Source organism: Ambystoma mexicanum, chromosome 5p (assembly GCF_040938575.1).
Source record: "Ambystoma mexicanum isolate Mex_15411 chromosome 5p, UKY_AmexF1_1, whole genome shotgun sequence".
NCBI classification, from domain to species: domain Eukaryota; kingdom Metazoa; phylum Chordata; class Amphibia; order Caudata; family Ambystomatidae; genus Ambystoma; species Ambystoma mexicanum.
In genome coordinates, this window is record NC_090930.1 from 1,182,845,603 (window position 1) to 1,182,866,115 (window position 20,513).

General features: G+C 44.2%; 1 protein-coding gene across 1 annotated transcript in view; it reads right to left on the minus strand.

Annotated features, from left to right (window-relative positions):
* The window catches only part of LOC138481482 (fibrous sheath-interacting protein 2-like), a 798,294-nt gene that overhangs the window by 575,286 nt on the left and 202,495 nt on the right, over nucleotides 1-20,513 (minus strand). Inside the window, exons 3-4 of the mRNA XM_069613651.1 lie at nucleotides 843-909; nucleotides 651-735 (exon numbers count right to left, since the gene is read on the minus strand). Coding sequence (XP_069469752.1) covers nucleotides 651-735; nucleotides 843-909 — 152 coding nt within the window. The remainder of the gene's footprint in view (nucleotides 1-650; nucleotides 736-842; nucleotides 910-20,513) is intronic.

The following is a 20,513-nucleotide window of genomic DNA, read 5'->3' on the forward strand; positions in this document are numbered from 1 at the left end:
CTTCATCTCTGCTATATTTAGTTTTGGTGACAATAGTTTTGGTTTACTGACAGTGCACTTAGCGCCCACCCTATTATCCAAAACTAAAAAGGGGGTACCCTCCATTTTGGCGTTCCTAATGACATTAAAAAGAACTTGATCTGTGCTACTGTTGACTCTGATGTTACTCAAAACACTTTAGGTAAACACTCTAGGCTACTGGTACCTACCCATCTACTATGTTTTCCTTTTGGGACGTTTGTGCATTTGGGCATAAGGGCTGTAAATGAGCCCGAGGCACTTTTGAATTCTTGTGCACAGCTGACGGGCATTCTACACTATCTGTTGGAGTTCCAGTACACCACACAAAAGACCAAAAAGGGCAAGATGGCTCAGAGAGTTAAAGGCTGATTTCAATGATCTGTGCCTAACATGCTGACGTTCAAATCCTGCCAGGGCTACCTGAGCCCACCATTCTTGTAAGGTTGATCAACTGAGAACCATTACCATGGGAAATAATAAAAACGTATTAATATAGCGCTTAGAAGCATTAGGAATCTGGCACACAGCACTAGGTAAACGTGATTTGCGCATTATACGAGAGACGTAGATGGATATGAGTAGCAAGTGGTTAACATCATTTGCGTAAAATAATGCCTTCAGATACTTACACGTCTGATATCGTGTGAGAAAAGAGGCACGCGGATTCAAATTTCACTTTATCCATAACATCCATAAAGATTGCAGAAGTCGGAACTATAATAACAAAACGGATATTATTATGATAGATGCAGCATGGCTCAAACTACAGGAAGGCAAATGATTTACATGAATACTGTAGCTGTCATCAGCCAATTCCTTACCTTCGATGTTGTGTCCGTTTTGCTTCTTCAGCAAATTCTTGTCGTTCTCATCATATTTTACGTAGCCCTGTGGAATGTGACACCAGAGGAAACCCATTACATATTTGCGTTTACCCAGGCATTACTGCCACTTGTGCACAGTGCTGCTGAGTCCTGATGGCTGCGGAGTCTTCCGCTCTGAAGCCATGTGCTGTACTCTCAAATTCCAACAGTGTGTCATGAAACCACACTGCACACTCAATCTTACGGTCATAATTTCAACGGGGAAAAAAACTGTTTCCTGGTTGGAAAAGAGCTTGTCTTACATGATCTATAAGCGTTCTGCAATTATTAATGTCCCCATCCTTGTTTTGTATGGATGATTAATAGATCTCATTAAACACTACGTACCCGCTACCTGTTTTCTCGCTTTGTTTGAAAATTGCCACTTGGACCAGGTCAAAGGAAGATTTGCGTAGAAAGATGATGGTAAAAATCACTAAGGGCCTGGTTCATGGAACGTTTTCCTATGGGATTGCACCATTAAAAAACCCTTCCATGAATAAATGTACTGACGAATTACACGCCAATCTAGCGCTCTGTCTCTCGCTCTCCCTATCTCTCCCGCTGCACTTCCCTCTCTCACTCTCTGTACAAAGGGCCAGATTCTCAACACTTTTTGGGGAGCAGAGATAAGATGCACAAGTACATCTCATCCCTTGACCAAAAAAAAGGGCCCATTCTCAAAGGGCATCTGAATGAGAGCATCCTAGGGACGTTTCTTGACATTTTAAAGCGCATCCGAAATACACAAACAGGATGCGCTTTTGAATGCGCAGAAATGAGGGTCATTCCATGTACCTTTTAGGAACAGGCGCAGGGGAGGCACACATCAAGGCAGCGTTATTTCTGACCATCATGATTTTTTTCTTTAAGTGTGACAGTCGGGGATTATAACTTTAAGGGGCGTCTGTGCAAATGCAACCATGTGGTGGCTGGGAGCCTGTCATACACTAGTGTCAGGAACGCACTCCCGACATTAATGTATGCACGGCGGCTGGACAGCTCATCTTTACACCACTGTCCAGCCCCTCTTGAAATGCAAGCGTCTCCTTTGAAAATAAGGGGACCTGTGCATCTTCTAAATTTGATTTTAATCTGCGCACAGTTTTGAGAATAAGGCTCTCTGTTGGTGAGAGCTGTGTTCTCAGTTGCAAGTTTGCTATTGCAACCAGAGACAACAAAAACAGACATCTTGGGGTGGGAGCCCTAAGGTTTTTTAGCGAAAGCAGTTTACAAACAAAGGAAATGCTAGCATCGTTAACGGTTTTTGTAAATTGTTACAACGTTAATTTCTGTTGAACACTACCAGCATATCTTTGAGTCTTCATAAGAACATTACACTTCCCTTACTGAGTCAAGCACAAAAAAAACTATGAGAAAGAGAAAAAATAACACCAGTAAGGGTTCCTGTCTGCTATGCATAAAATCAGAATGCAAGCTGGGACCGTAAGAATGAGCACTGAAAGAGGTTTTCCCAGTGAAATGCACAGTTTCAACACACGATTGGACATCAACAGGATGTTGTGACGAAAACCTTTTTATGCAGCCTATATTCTAAAAAATCTAAAGGGCTAGGCTACTTTGACTATTTGAGGATTAAATATTGTCATTTGAAATATAACATTTGAGAAAATGCTCGTTAAAAAGCCCCATAATAAATTGGTGTTGTGCAGACAAAAATGAAAACGAGGCCTTAGTGAGAATGTTGCATTAAGTTATATTCACAGCGCAAAACTCATACCAAGGGACATAGGAAACTGGGTGTTTACAAATTAAGTAAATAAAGGAAAATCATTGAACAAATTAGACATACGCTACATCCATGTTATATCAGAATCAGGCAATCACATTTATTGATAAATGTGCTGTGCCTAAAGTTTGTGTTCGTTACTATTCTCATTGATTGCAGTTTACAACATACAACAAAATGATTGTAGTGTTCACGTAGGTTTCTGCATATCCTGATTTCATAATGAAGGTCGTCACATAGGGTTGAGCATAATGCATCAAAGAGATTACAACACACATGTGAATTTAGAGCAATATAACAACACCCAGGTGTAATCAGAGAGAATCTGAATGACCAGCATTAAAACAAATAAAAAAGTAGATGCAAAGGGTACATGATTAGTCCTCTATATCTCTATAGCTTGTGGAGCATTCCTGGAGCAATATGTTCTAAAGCAGGGGTCTGCAACCTGCTTCTCTCCAAATGTGTTGGACTACATCTCCCATGATCCCTCACCATTGACTATGCTGGATAGTGTGTGGGAGCGAGGGGCCATCAGGCCCCTTGTGTCCTTTACTTCTCAGTACAAAACTCGGACCAAGTTCCTCCAGTGATGGGTTCGCCCCTCGCCCTTACGCGATGTCGACTTCGGTTAACATTTGCGTAGATGGGACCACTGTGCAGGACACAGGGCATCCATTTTTGTACCCCCTTTCGACTCCATCTTGGTGACTAGGCCTCACTGCGATAGTATAAAACGCTTCTCTTCCCTTTCTTGCAACGGCCAGACGCACAGGGCACATGGCCCCCACAATCGTTCCCACACTGACTGGAAAACTCTGCGACTCCATTCTCACGCTGAAGCCGGAGGTGCTTGCAACAAATAGAACCAACATGGGCTAAGCACATAGCTCGTCCATCTCCACAAACGTGTCCTTGCCCCCGCACCCTCGCCAGTGGAAACGTACTGCCATTGTGACCCTGTGCCCCTGCAAGGTATTCCTTTCATGTGCCAGATCACTGACCAAGCCATGATGCCCACCCAACAGATCCCCAACTAACATTAGACCCCTGCTGCAGTATATTGTTGTCTACCCCTAACAAATGTCATATACCAGAGATTCTTATGAACGCAGACCCTAACTTCAACCAGTGTTATTATGGTGGTCAAGACCCTTAACCTAAAGCCTCTATAATCCAATGTAATTGATAGTATAGATATATGTGTGACTTTTATAGAGACATGATGAATTATTCAAACATTACGAACGATTGTTATTTAGTGCATGTATTTTGAGAATATATTATTTTAGCTTAGATAGTGACCACCCAGCTTCACAGCGACCTGACCTTCACCCATTCGGAGCACAGATGCCTGACGTCCATCCTCCCGCCAACCAAGCAGCCAACCCGGAGGAAGAGATGCCACCCACGCCTTGGGCACCATATGGACTGTCCAATCCGGGACCAACGTAGTATCTTATGTTAGTTGCGTCATTTGTCCTATAAAATGTATTGTAACATTAATTTTGGTCAGAGCGCTCTCAGAGGCAACAGAGATCTTTGAATGCCATTTATTTACATAAACCTTGCCTTGAACTCTCGCAGCCTGCTCTCTTTGCCTCATTCCCCGTCAGGGGTGTGTCATTTTTATTCCTTTGCATGAGAAAGACGGGGAGGGCACAAACAAGAGGGCTGATGGGAAACATCTGGAGAGCCAAAGGTTGCAGACCCCTGTAAGCCAAAAGGGATCCCAGATGGTCCACGTCTCTCTTTCTGTGGGACCAGTGACTGATAGGTGTCTGCCATGTCACTGTACAAAGTAAGAGGCTGAAATCATTTTTCATTAGACCTTTTTCTTTCCAATTCCATGTTTGCAATCTAAATGTGTTAGCCATTAGCAATGCCTCCCCAAGAAATCCAGTGATTCCCTTCCGAGGTCCAGCATATCAACCCAGCAAGCAGCCCAGAGGCACCGGGGCTAGATGTTGCCCAGTGATTTCCAAGGTCTCTTCTATTACTAAATCCAAAATGCTGCCACCTGGGCATAGTCAGAACATCTGAAAAAAATCTGCCCCTAATCTGAGGCAAGGCATCTAGGATATGCAGTGCCTACTATGCCATCATACCGAGCTTTACTTGCTGGGGTAACTTATGCATGTTTAACACTTTAAGCTGCATTATCCTACGTTGCGTGTTGAGAGATAACTTGCAAGTCTGACAGCACAATTGGGCCCAAAGCACAATTGGGTTCAACTCCCCTTCAAATGTACACTATTCAAGGCTCTTTCTCATTTGTCTTTTGCTCTATGTGCACCAATTGCCTCTGCTGTTAAGAGTGTGCCTGTATTGTCCAGTCGCTTTAACACGTGTTTTCTGTATTTGTGAACATATAACATATCTGTGGTTTTTGGGGATAACAACAAAACCACTTGCGGAAAGCGTAACGTATTTTTATTGATCTATTTAATTGTTTTTTTAATAACGTGCCTAATACCATACCTGAGTTTGGTTTCTAAGCCAGATCTGGGATTCGAACCTCTGTTGCTCTGTGTGGTCTTGCCCTGCCCCCTACATTTCTATAGAAGTGGCCCATTAATATAAAAATCCTTTTCGAGAGCATATCACCAAGCTTAGTTATGCCTTGCTTGCTCCAACTATTGATTTTGTTTTCATCACACTTAGGAGGAATCCCTCATTACCCCATAAATCTATTTTCTCTCACGTACGGCCTTCTTAGTTCAAGTCGCCTACATATTTTCCTCAAACATTACCTGCAGAGGTGTGTAGGGCCAAGAATTTGCATAGTGTGCCTGGGGATCCAGGAAGTACAGCTCCATGGCAGGGAACAGCATTCCCCCTTGCTCAAAGGGACGGCAGAGCGTTTACCCCTGCAATCGCCACACTAGATTAGTAAGGCCTGTACTGCTCTAAGGAAACCGCTCCCTGGATAGACTGAAATATTCTGAAAAAAATGCAGCAATTTAAGGGCCACCACCATTTTAGAAATTCTCACTCTACCATAAACCGAGATTGGAAGAAACTCCCAACTCTTAATTTTATTACCAAGATCACTCAGATATACCTCATGGTTTGCGTCTAATAGCTTCCATACATTTTTTGGAATCTTGACCATGTCACGGATGGTACAGAAAACAATCTGAGTGCTAAGAACATTTCAAGGATAATAATTTCCAACTTTTTGGGTCCTACGTCCAGTCCTCTCTCCCTTTCATCTCATACACCCCTCTGCCCAGTTGTCCTTATTCGTGAGTTAGTGCTACCGATTTTTACACCCTCAGTTGCTAAATACTAAAACTGAGCTGCAGTGGTGACATAAAGGCTGTCTTCCTCAGAGACGTCCTAACTCTCCCTACATTAGTCCTGTTTAGTGTTCTAAAGGGGTTTTAGTAAGCGTGCCTTGGATTCGCCTATCGCATGCACCATCACCTTCCTGTTTAAACTCTACCTATCTCTTCTCTAACTCCTCACAACTATCCTCTGTCCCTTTGAACTTCACTCCTCCTGTCTCCTGCCTCCACCCTTCGGTATTAACACTCCTACTCTTACTTTTCCTCCTTCTTCCCCTCTATTAGTCCTCTTCCTACCTCTTCCCACTCAGCTACTACCACTCCTCCTGCTAGTATCCTTCTCCCTCTACTACACTCCTCCCACTACTGTACTCCTCCTACCAGTACAACACTCCTCCTCCATCTACTACACTGCTCCTCCATCTAATACACTCCACCTATCTCTACTACTACACTCCCCACCCTATTATTCATCCCACTCTACTAGTTAGTCACCATTCTTTCACTCAGTACCAGTCTTGTCACTTTTACACTGTGCACTGTCCCTTCTATACACACATTTCACAACTATGCATACTCACACTAGAGAGCCACTAACACCCATAGGCCAATGCCTCATCTGCTCCAAAACTCTGCTACCCCTTTCCTCCTGCTGGTCTCTTGGTCACCATCCATCTCCTCCTCCTCTTGCCTGACCCGGGGCATCCACACTTCTGATTTCCTGCCCCCTACTAACAATATCTCTCTCTTGCTGAGGGTTGGTCAACTCACCCTTACCAATCTTCTGTTTGCAACCCCCTCCCCAAGTGTATACGTGTGAGAAAAGTCTTGAAAGCGATTCTTAGCCCTGCCCACTTCATCCTGTCGGGCTTGCTGATCAGAGATTTAATGGCGCTGGAATATGCAGTTTAAAGTTTGTTTCAGGGTTGTATTCTTGGTGACCCTGTAGGCAAGTCTGAGGATCCTTCGGCTTTCAAGTACATGGTGGTATAGTTACAGGACTGCCGGCAAGCTCCGCCGGTCCAGTTCGTAACATGACCAGTCAGCGCTACTGCACAGCTGTGCTGGGCATCTGTGGCTGTGCAGGGCTTCTGTGTGGGTGCTCTGTGTCTTGGCATGGTCAGACATAGCGCCCCTCTTCATCTAGCTGCTCTGCGGCAGTGAAACTGTCTCTGCGACATCAGAGCTTTGGTTGTGTCAATAAATGTTTTTGAGTTTCCTGGTTTTTCTCATGTCTCAGTGTTCTCTTGATGTACTTCTGTGGGTTGTGCATCTGAAAAGGCAAAATAAAACTGGCTAGCATATGCACATTGTGGCAAGGGTGGGGCCAGGGCTTTTAACAAATACATACTGGCACCAGGGGTATATGTATATTTTTCTTTAAAAAATGCCAATTAAAGGTTTTTAGATACACGTTGTGACATGACTTGTTCAAATTGTTTCTGGGTGCCATTAACAAAATCACTAGAAATTGAGGAAGTATGTACAATTATATGTGTATAAAGGAGTGAATAATGTTTAGTGTGCCTGCATTGTGTGTTATCTTTTTAACAAGTGATTAGTGTTGCTTGGCTGCAGAAACCTAGCATTGATTGATATTCACTAGTCAGTCAGTTAATAAAGTAACATATAGTGTGGATTGGTCGGTAATGTTCTGCGCCTTTGACATTTCAACCTTTACAGTTGATTCATTTTTTGTTTATTTCCAAAATTGTTCGGTCTGTCATGTATTTCAAGAAGGGCCAACATTCTCCATTTGGAGGCACATGCAATTGTTTCGCCTGCAACCCGGCTTTTTCATGGCACAAATTATTATACACAGATAACAGATTGGTGTCAACTATTCTGCATTCAGTATTTTCTTGCACACTTATCAGACACATACATATTGATCATACATAGTATTCAATTATATCTTCAAATCCAATACAATAGTTGTCCCTGTTGTCATAACATGTGTTACTGTTCTTCACAGCAACATGATATACACAAATTGATTCACAGATCATTTGGCTTCTTAGCAGAATATAGTTAAACAATGGTTAGTCTTTTTTGGGGGAGAAATGTTTTTATTTGAAGAATGTAATACAAGGCAATACATAATATCAAGGAATCTAACAAATGATGATATAACAGTTAGTGCAGATCAATCCACATATTGGTAATCGGAATTCAAGTACATATAAGATTTGATGCAAAGCAACATATTTTAGCAATAAAAATAGGAAGACATACAAAATAGACATCCATACAAGGAGGCAATAGGGTGTGGGGGGCAGACAGGAACAGGATACTAAAATGAAATAGCGTACATTATGAATTAGCAGCAGCATTAGATAAGCAGCTAAGGAACATCTTCCATTTCAATTCATGCTTATATGCTAAAGGAAGGGAAGAAGCATTACATCATTCCAATCTATGAATGATGACATGCATTACTCTCTAAATCTCCTCATAAAAGAGCAAAAATCGAAGTCATGTTCAATCTTGAAGATTCATTTCACTGTATTACACACCTTTTACCAATACATCTTCACAAATTCACAGTCCATAAATATATGTTTAAATGATCCTTCAGCATGTAGGCAGCTCCAGCATCTGTTTTTTTGAGCCGCCTTGAAACTGAAAAGTTTAGTAGGAGTGATGAAAACTCTGTGATGAAAAAAGTATAGGGTTTGAAGTAAGCTGGCTGATGAAGTAACCTGTGAAATTATTTTCCAACTGGGGGCCAGCCTTATTCTCCATTGTTTAGGTTACACGTGTGCTGCTATGCAATTTGGGACCCCCACACAGGATCAGAAGATGTTTAGGCAGTCAAGACCTTATAAAACATGAAAGCACTAAAATTAATATTTTGCATGTGTTGTAATCTTCCTTTATGAGGAGCAGAATTGTTAAATAATAAAACATCAAAGTTTTCCATTAGTGCATTAATAATTATAGCATATTGGTGCAAAAAGGAAACTTTGCAGCAAATTGACCAAAAGACAACGGCACTCCCTGAACAAAATAACTGATTCACATAGAGAGCCATTGCTTCCAAAAGATGGACTTGCCATTTACTTGTACCAAGGGGTTGAACCAGAGAAATTGTGAATTGAACTTCAATGAGTAAAGAATATTAGGATGCAGATAGGCACTGAGGTAACGAGTAGATAAGATACCACTTGTGCATTTGATGAATCTATTCTTCTCTTTAATAGTATAAACATCAACGAGTGACACAGGGGATACTATAGCTCTCTGCAGGATCAACCCTACAGGCACATTATTATGGTCTGTAGAAGTAAACCACATCTGTGTTTGTTTCAAGACAAAGCTGAATGATATTTTTTTTAAATCAGGAAATTCTACTCCACCATTTGCAGGAGATTTTGTAAGTTTACATATTGATATTCTGTGCCGCTTCTTCCCCCACAGGAACTTGGTCAGACATGAATCAATAGCTTTAAACAAAGAGGAAGGGAAAGAAATTGGTAGCATATACAGAAGATATAAAAATAATTGGAGACATTATTTTAATGGATTCAATGCGACCCCACCAGGACAAATAAAGGGGAAACCATGAATTGGTTAAAAGTTTGATTCTGAATATTTTGCTTAATGATATCTTTAACAGATGAAGAGATATGAATACCTAAATATTTGATTCTCATTGGACACTATTTCATGCCGAATTTTTGAACGTGATGTTTGGTACAGTATATATTGAGAGGTAGTATTTCAGATGTATCACTGTTAAGTTTATAGCCAGAGGCTAATGAAAATCGTTAAATGATATCCAACAGGCACTGTATACTAGTGTCAGGATTTTTAAGGAAACTGTTGTCCGCATACGCTGCAAGTTCTACTTGCACTCCACCAGCATCTGGTGCATGGTACCTTGTATAGTATTATCTCATCTAATTGCTTCTAGAAAAGGTTCCAATGCCAAAATGAAAAGAAGGGGAGCTAAAGGGCAACCTTGACGTGTGCCTCTAAATAGTGTAAAAGTATGAGGACATTTGTCCATTTTCAGAAACAGCTATTTTAGGATTGGAATATAGCACATAAATCATAGAAAGAAAGAAGGAACCCATCCCATGCCACCTGAGCGCATCAAACATGTAAGCCTATTCTAACCTATCGAATGCTTTTTCTGCATCTAGAGCCACAGCTGTGCAAGTATCTTTAGACTTCTGGATAACGTCCAAAATATTGAGAAATAATCTTAAATTAGAAGATGATAATCTAACTTTAACATACCCTACCTAGTCATGTTTAATCAAATTAGGTAAGAAAGGAAGAAGTCTATCTGCCAGAATCTTAGCAAAGATTTTACAGTCTGTGTTTATGAGGGCGATCAGTCAGTACACAATTAACATGTATTTATTTATTTATTGTTTATTTATATAGCGCTTATACACAGGTTAAGTGCTTCAAAGCGCTTCAAGGTGGGAAGGTAACAAGGGAATACAGTAATCATTCTTAGACTTTGAAGATTCTGAATGATCTAAACAGAAACACTAGCATACTTGGCCTGACGACTTTTCTTCTAGTATAAGTGTGTGACGTGGTACAGTTGAGACCAAGCTCGGCGGGGGGGAGGAAAACCGTGGAGGGGAGGTGGGGGAGCCAGGATCGATGACTAACTGGACCTAGTTAATTTAGGTCATGCATGTGTACAGACAGGTGCAGAGACGAGGGGGGTAAGCAGGGGGTACAAAGAGTCCAGTCCAGCAGGGCCCTGGGTTAGGTGCAGAGAGGTTGCTCCACTCGAGGAACCTAAACTGAAAGTGCATTAATGTTCAACAAAGTGCAGCGGCGCAGAGGCAAGTGCAAAAGACGGGCAGGGGAGCCTGGGACCTGTAGGCTCCGGAGGTGAACCAGTCAGCAAATACTGAACAGAGTTAGGGAGGAGAGGAGGGTGGAGAAAAAAGAAAGGAGGTTAGCAGGAGGGAGGGCGAGAGAAAGAGGAAGCAAAAAGCAAGGTCTTGAGGAGTTTCCGGAACTTAAGGTGCTCCGGCTTAAGACAGAGAGAGGCAGGGAGGCTGTTCCAGAGGGAAGCACCTACAGAGGATAGCGATCTACCCCCAAATCTCTGTTTGTGAAAGCGGCTCACCCGCAGAGAATTGGAGGACGACGAGCGGAGGACTCTAGAGGGAGAGTATTTAGGAAGACAGAGTTGTAGATGGTGCAGATCCCGCACCAGAAACCCTTGTAGATTAGGCTTTAAGAATTTCATCTTGAGACATGAGGTTATCTAATGTTCGGAAATCTACGTCAGGATATCTGGAGTGGGAGACTTGCCTAAGGAATTCGAGGCAATGATGATTATTAGGTTGTGACTGCGAAGAATATAATTTATGATAGAATTCAGAGAAAACATTGATTATATCTTTATCTAGAAATTTTCTATTACCCAACTGGTCTTTAATGACTGCAACTCTTGCTTTTTCTTTTTTAATTTTAAGATATGATGCAAGTGACCTAGTAACTTTGGAAACTTGGTATATCTTTGCCATATATTTTTAAATTTTTAGAGGGCGCTAGAGCGCACCCAAGGTGGCGGCTCTGATGTAAGCTCGATGCGCACCCTAAATTTAATCCTTTCAACTCATCGCCAGGGGCCATCCAACCTAACTGAGACAACTCCGGCACTTCTGGAAGCCCCCGCACCAGCCCCCTATCTCCCAATTGTGAAGCGGGAGTCCTGCTGCAGGCTGAAAGGTGCGCAGCACACACACAGGGAGGAACCCGCCAAATCGCCTCACCACAGCCGCCGCCTCACAGCCCAGACCACGCCGGGGAAAGATCGTCTGCGGGAGAGCACCAGCCCCTACCTCCCATCTGCGACGCGGGAGTCCTGCCGCAGGCTGAAAGGTGCGCGGCCCACACAGGGAGGAACCCACCAAAACCGCCTCGCCACAGCCGCCGCCTCCCAGCCCAGACAATGCTGATCATCTGCAGGCGAGCAGCAGAGCGCGACCGCGGGGGCTACAGCGACTGGGCACCACCCCCAGCTGTAACACAACGGTCCCGAAAGGCCTCTGCGGGCCGTACAGATCGGGAATCCACGTGTGAGTGCCCCCGCGACAGGCAAGCCCGAAACCCATCTCCCAGTGAACCACGGAGAGGACGGCTCAACAGTGACTTGCCACCAACACCACTATCTGGAGGCCGGCCTCGGAGCACGCAGAGAAAGAGCTGAGCCTACAGTCCTCGGATGACCCACGAGAGGAACCGGCAACAGACGCGGCGGAGCTGAGGCTTCAGAAGAACAGAAGGTGAGCCATCCGCCCCCCCTTTCAGGCGCAATCCGGCCCCCTATCCAACGGGGCACCGTATATCAGGTGCCAGGCCCAGTGGGATCCACCCCAAGCACATCCAGGACCAAGGCACAAGACACAATCCCGTGGACATTGGCAGACTCGGGGCCCTCCCCTACGTAGTGTCCCAGGGGCAAGCTTAAAGGCACAATCTCCGTTCTGACAGACGGGCCGGATGGGCGCCTGAGCGCATGGTGAGGCAGAGAACTCCACACTGGGAACACACAACATCCACAAAACCTCTCCTGTGGTGGGGTCCTCGGACACCATGCTTGGCCAGGTGGTCCAACACAAACGCCAGTAACCTCAGTCTGTCAGAACAAAACAGAAGGTGAGACATCCGCCCCCCCTTTCAGGCGCAATCCAGCCCCTATCCACCAGAGCAACGTATATCAGGTGCCAGGCCCAGTGGGATCCACCCCCAAGCACATCCATGACCACGGCGCAAGGCACAATCCCGAGAACATTGGCAGATTCAGGGCCCTCCCCTGCATAGTGTCCTCGGTGCATACTTAAAGGCACAATCTCCGCTCTGCCAGACGGGACAGACGGGTACCTGAGCGCATGGTGAGGCAGAGAACTCTTTACTTGGGCCACACAACATCCACAAAACTTCCCCTGGCGTGGGGTCCTCGAACACCCTGCTTGGCCGGCGGTCCGACACAAATGCCAGTAACCTCAGTCTGTCAGATAACGCAACCAGGGCAGGCCGCCCCTTTGTTTCGAATACCAAGCGAGGCACATCTGTAGGCAACGGACCCCAGCACTGGGGATTCCCTTGCATAAGGCGGCAAACCACACTGAGTTTGTGACCTGCAATCCTACGCGTCCTAGTGAATGACCAAATAGCGGGGCGATTAATCAAAGAACAAGAAATAATTGGATGGAGAACAATAGCGCCTCTGGGATGGGGAAATCTGATAAATCACAGAGAAAGCTGACATTCGAGTCTGGGAGCATAATCAAAACCCCCAAAACAATCGACCAACGGCGAGCCTCGAAATGGCCCAACCACACAATGACGGTCATGCCCAGGACATCGACATTAGAGGGATTCTCCTTGAATTGAAAGCTGGTACCCTCTCCACTAAAGTCGATTTACTACAACATCGCCTGGATAAACATGGCGACAGACTCGACACTGCCGAGCAACGGATCTCCGACCTCGAAGATAACTCGTCCTCGATGTCCAACATGGTGGTGGCACTTGAAACCCAAATGAAAGCCGTCATTGCCAAAAACAAACACCTCGAAGGTCGCTCCCGCTGGAACAATATTAGGATCCTAGGTGTGAGAGAATAGCAAACCACGTGGAAAGTGGAGGAGTTTGTAGAAAACGTATGTAAAGAGCTGTTTGGAGGCCCTGCGTTATCCAACATGTTCGTGGTCGAGAGAGCCCACAGAGTACCCACCAGTCGGCCATTCCCGGAACGGCCCCACATCCGATCATAGCCAAACTACTCAACTTCAAGGACCGCGACACAATCCTACGCCTCGCAAGGGAGAAAGGACGGCTACAATATGACAGAGATGATGTCCAGTTCTTTCCTGACTTTTCACCATCTGTTCAGGCACAACGCAAGACGTTTGCCGGAGTAAAACGCCAGCTGCAGTACAACCAAATGCTTTACTCAATGCTCTTCCCCGCCAAATTGCGAATTCAACATGAAGGCAAATCACAATTCTTTAACTCCCCTGAGGAGGCAAATACATTTCTATACAAGCTTGGATGCAAACAATCCAACAACAACCCAAGACCTTCCAGGAGAGACCGTGCGGGCAGAGACCCACCGTGACATTCGGGCCTGCACACAATCGGGCAACGATATGCCACGACAAAGTGCCCCTGGCTTTAGGAAATCGCGATGAACTCTAGGGTGCGCTGGCTCCTAAAAGCTCCCTAGCGCCCCAAGCGCAGCTATGTTTAGAATTTTGGTTATTGGGAAGGGATACCAGACGGGCAAGTTGGGGGTTGCCCACGATGGGGAGGGATTTTGTTCACTATTGTTCACCAGGGGTCCGCACCCCGCCACCCACAACTTCCCGACAGTTGTAACACCTACCACTTCCATCAAGGAGCACAAGAACCTGTACACCCTAAAAATATAAGGAGGCATAATTTAGGCGTCTACATTCACGCCCAACAGCTAGTTAAACAGCCCATCTACCACTGCCATTCAAGTTAGCTACTTGGAACATTAGAGGGGGCAACAACCCGACTAAAACGAGGAAGATGTCACAATATCTCCGGAGACACAAGGTAGACATAGCTCTGATCCAAGAGACCCATCTCCTTCCCGGATCGGAGAATAGCTGGACCCGGGACTGGGGTTGTCATAGGTACTTCGCCTCGTACTCCTCGTACTCCTCGTACTTCTCATACTCTAGAGGGGTGGCGATCCTAATAAATAGATCACTGAAATTCAAACTAATATCACTAACAAAGATGCGGAGGTGAGAACACTCCTGATACGGGGGATCCTTGAAAACATTGAGGTCATTGTTGTGAACTCCTACGGGCCAAACAGTGATGGGCCCAACAACTTGAACTGGGTAATGACACAACTAGGAAATGCGAGGTCCGCAACAATTATATGGGGAGGCGAAATGAATACCACACTTGACCAATGAGTTGAGTTGGTAACTCCATCGAAAGCAGCCCTCCAAATCCTCAATATCTGCAAAGCATACGATCTGGTGGACATATGGAGACGCCAACACGGAGAGTCCCGAGACTACACGTTCCACTCCTGGGTTCACCAAACCAGCTCCCGCCTGGACTATACATTGGTCTCTGCACACAGGCAAATCCAGTGGAAACAGTGCCAAATTCTGCCCAGATCAATGTCAGACCACTCACCAGTCACAATCGAGTGCTCCCCATAGGACCCATCAAAAGGGAAACGAGATTGGGGATTTAAGCCAGGCTCACTACAGGACCAGGTATTTGCAGATGAACTGCATACGGAGATCATATCCTTCCTCAAACTCAAGCAGGGCTCTGTATCGTCAGCCGGAACGTTGTGGGAATCCATGAAGTGCTACTTCAGGGGGATCTGCTTAACCAAAGAACAGGGAATTCTGAAACTTATCAAACGCAAACTCTCCTTATGCGAGATTCGTCTAAAGGAGCTAGAACACCTACTTATCACGTCGTCAGATCCACACAATCTAGCCTCACTGAAACAGGAACTGGAGAAATTCAGAGCCACGGCAGACCGCGAACTGAAATTCCTTTCGCAAGGGCACCGCATCAGTCAGTACGGAGAAGGACAAAAACCGGGCGCCCTACTCGCAAGGCTGATAGCTGCAGACCGGAAACCCACAGCGATCGAACAGATACGAGACCCACAAGGTACGCTAGTATACACCAACAAAGAAATAGTAGAATCCTTCTGTGCCTTCTACCAGACACTATACAGTTCGAACTACACCGCCAGTCAGGAAGAACTAGTGAACTATATAGATGAAATAGAACTATACTGGTTAAGTCTACACTAAGAGAACCACTAAATCAACCCATCTCGTTAGAAGAAATCCTTCAGGCGATTAAAGGTCTCCCGAATACCAAAGCTCCTGGTCCTGACAGATTAATCGGTGAGTTTTATAAAGCATTCGCACCCATCCTTGCTCCATTACTGTTGCAAGTCTTTGAGGAGGCCGTCGAGTCTGGTTCCTTGCCCCCGACCCTTCACAAAGCTAATGTAATCCTCCTGCATAAAACCAACAAACCCCCAGTGGAATGCAGCTCTTATTGACCAATCTCATTAATCAATCTGGACAATAAGATACTAGCCAAAATCCTTGCCGCCAGACTCATTCCACTGATGCCCGCACTGGTGCTCGCAGACCAGGCTGGGTTTGTTCCAGGCCGCAATACTACATTTGGCATCAGACGTATGTTCGGTGTCATGGAAGCACTGGACCCCACACAGCAGGCAGTAGCAGCCCTTTTAGACGCAGAAAAGGCCTTTGATTCTATTGAGTGGCCCTTCCTCTTTAAGGTCCTTGAACGTATGGGCCTTGGCAAACTCTTTCTCAGGCTGACAGCCCTCCTATACAACCAGCCCCGATCACATATAACTCTCGGCAAAACTAGATCATCGGTGATCAACCTCCAGCGGGCGACCAGGAAGTGATGCCCCCTATCTGCTCTATTATTTGCACTTGTGATGGATCCCCTCATTTCCGACCTCCGAGCAAAACACATATACAGGGGCCTAGCCTTCGGCCCACACAATTTAATAATATCCCTATACGCCGACCACATCGCCCTTTACATCCACGACCCGGTCGAGAATCTAAACCCGATTCTATGAGATATCATCAAATCTGGTAACTTCTCCGGTCTAAGAATCAATCACAGTAAGTCGATCATATTCCCACTAACCCCTGAAACCCAGGAGTTTCCAGAAGACTACGGCTTCAAATGGGAACACACAAATGTAAGATACCTGGGCATCCAGATGGCTAGAGATCACACTAACCTCTTCCAAGATAATTATGGGAAAGTAACTGAATCCCCCCGAGGGAAAGTCAACAGATGGAAGACACTACCACTCACACTCTGGGGGCGGGTTTCACTAGCCAAAATGGTAATATTCCCTAAACTCCTGTATCTTTTTGCAAACCTTCCCCTCCTGGTGCCCCAGAGACATCTGCGGAACCTGAGGAGTTTGGTCTACTACAGCTGGTGACGAAGGGAGGCATGGCGCTTCCAGACCTAGAACGTTATTATTGGGCGGCACAGGCCCAGTTTTTGGGCCACTGGTACCCCACACAATTTGTTCGTCCCCACGTCCAACTTGAGCGTGCTCTCGCATCTCCCAACCTGCTCAGGGCCCTGATTTTTGGCCAAACCCACACTTCCCACACCACTATAAATACAGTGCTTTCTACCATTGCAATTTGGAAGAAAATAGCGCAGAGGTGTGACATCCAGACCAGGTTTTCTCCCCTCCTCCCAATAAGATTAATTCCCGGAATTCCCCTGACTACAGAGAAAGTCTACCTAAACTGGACTGACAAGCTAAAATTGAAAACTATGGGCTACCTATTCACCGAGGGGATATTCGTTAAACCCCAACAGGCTAAAACCCGTGGGGCCTGCACTGCCCTCGACACATTTGTCTACTTCCGTCTCAGACACGCTCTGCAAGCCATAATACCCTCTTTCCCGCAACAACCCCCAACTTGGCAGCTACTCCACGGGGTGATCCAGTCACAAGGGGAGGGGAGATTGGTATCGATGATATATAAAACACTGCTGATAGACACGTCTCCGACCCCGTCAACACCCAAAACCAGATGGGAAAAATCCCTCCAGACGTCAATTCCGGATGAGGAATGGGGATATATACTTGCACAAACCCAGAACGTATAGCTAAACACAAGATATAAACAGATTCACGTAAAATTCATACATCAGGCGTACCACACTCCCACGAGAATACACTCCTACCACCCTTTGACGCCCCCGACCTGCGGCCGGTACGGTGTCCAGGGGGCAGACTTCGTCCACCTCGCATGGTCCTGCTCAACCATTTATCAATTCTGGGAGTCAATATTAGAAAAAACAGCAGCAATTGCAGGCTCTCCCTTAGAGCCCGACCCAAAGGTCACACTCCTCGGCCTCACAAAACACATTCCTCCATCAACCCGCAAGCTGGGTCGACTGCTACTGCTAATGTTGCGCTGGAGGATCGCAATGTCATGGGGGAGGGGTTCTGCACCGACGGTTCAACAATGGCTAAAAGACATTTCCTACTGCCAGGACACTGAATCGAATTACATCAGAACTCTACCCTTATATGCCGTCCCCACGACATCTGCGGTCCATACCTCATCTACCTAATGGACAGCAAGGATAGCATCTCCTCAAAGGAGGCATCACCTGTAATTTAACGAAATCATTTTAGCACACAGCCCAGCTCATGAAGGCCGAGGAGCCTGCCGAGGATGAACAACGCTTACACACAAGCTGCTTGGGGGGTGTTGGGGGGTACGCGGACAATGGGCACATGTTTTCTCCATGTTTACTGTTTGTGTTTCCGTGTTGTCCCCTGATGTTGGGGGTCTTACCTGTTGAAAATACCAAAAATAAAGTTTTAAAAAAAGATATATTTTAAAATGTTTGCACCCGAGCATTCTGAAGTAATTTTGTTATTGAAGTTTTAGTCGAATGACATTATTAAGGATGGAGTGAGTATGCAAAAGTGAGTATTGAGATTCCAGGGATTTTAATTGTTTTAAATTTGCATCTGATTCTTGCCTTAAAGTTTTCTCTTTCTTAGCCACAAATGATTTAATTTGGCCTCTAAGTATAGCAATCCAAGTTATTAACAATGGATGTATCTTGGCTTTTATTTTAATAAAGAAATTATTATGCATTTCAGTTATAAAAGATGCAAATTAAATCTCCATCTATTAGATTCTCTGTTTATCTTGTATAATTTCTAGCCGGATATGAACTGGGGCATGATCCGATAATGATATACAATCTATACTGGCACTTAGAAGAACATTTAACATGGATTTAGATAGGACCTTATAGTCTAAGCTCGAAAAGGTATTGTGGGGGTTGAGATACATGTGTACTCTAAATCAGAAGTATGGGTCATGCACCATGCATCAATGAGGCTTAATTCTGATATGAAATTCAGAAATTGCTTATTCAATCTAGTATTTTTAAAGGATACACTTGATTTTCTATCTTGAAAGGGGTCAATGACTTCATTACAGTTGCCACAGACAATTCAATTATAAGATTTTTTTTTTTTTAATTTGATTTAGTTGCAATTAAACAACTTTTCAAATACAAAACAATATACAGACATTTAGTTCATACGTAGTTAAAACAGTTAATATTTTCTAAAAAGAGGAAAATATGTAGGGATAAGAAAAGAAAAAAAGAGAGAAAAATGGTTGTGATACAATGAAACAAAACTAGCATTATAAGGCAAATAAGAAGAAAAATTAGTAACTTCATTATTCTTTCACTAGAATTTGATTTCCACTGTTAAGATACAATCTAAAAACTGTGTTATAGCTTTCATAAGTGCTAGTCTAGTGGTTGAGAATAAAACCCGCCAAATTTCATCATCACTTTTATCACTGTACATGCAAACCAGGTTCTTAAAGTATATCATTCTCTGTGGAAGTAATTTTGGACATCTTATTATTAGATGTTGCAACGTTTCTTTAACCGTAGTTATCTGACAAAAACGACAGTAGTTCAAGTTTAATGGAATTTTCTTTCGACGTGTTAAGATTTCTCGTGTAGGCCACAGATTTAGCCTAAACCTTAAAAACTTTTGCCTCAGGGTTTTAGAAGGGTATTTTAGCAGGTACGAAGTCATAACCCGCAACTTTTTGTGACCAAACCAGTTAGTGTCAAAATCTTTGTAAGTCATGCAGATGGATTGATTTTGGATCCAGTCCCACAATTTCACTTTAGCGCGAGAGGGATTCTCTAATAAAAGAGTCAGAGTTATGTCGGCTTTAGCCATGGTTTCTAAAACATTTTCACACCATTTCTTTGGGAAATTATTCTTAGAAGTTATAAGGTAATGGGCTGTTGTGCCTAGAATGTTATTATCCTCAAGGCCCAGTAGACATTTACGAAAGAAATTACACATACGCCAGCTGGATGGAGTGGAATTGGGTAAATGCAAGATTGTTTTCCAGAAACGGCCTTCAAGAGTATTCCATACTTTTGTATGAATGTTTAATTTTGATTCTGCTCCATATATCATTATAGGGATGACTTTCAGCTCGTAAAATAATATCACATGTTTGCAGGTGAACTTACCGTATTTATAATTCAGAATCTTGGCTTGAGATATTAGATTATTCATCTTGATGTTAAGGGTATCATGGTACAGCATGTGTGAAGGGTTATTATAAACAATAGCTCCTAAATATTTATACTCATTAACAACCTTGAGCGGAACATCTTGGAGATACCATAGATGATTAGACTGTTTGCGTCTTTTAGAATTTTTACAAGCAAGAACCTGTGTTTTTTCCAAATTGATGGTCAAATTATTTGATTTAACAAAATCGGTTAATGCATTTAATAGATTCTGTAAGCCAATTGGAGTGTGAGACATTAATATTAGGTCATCAGCGTATAGCATCCACGGGATACGCTGGGACCCTAGTTTAGGAGAATCTGATGTAATTTGAAAGAAGTATAAGCCCATGTCAAGGATGAAAAGATTAAACAGTATAGAAGCCAAGATGCATCCTTGTTTTAGGCCACGTAAAGTTCTAAAAGCCG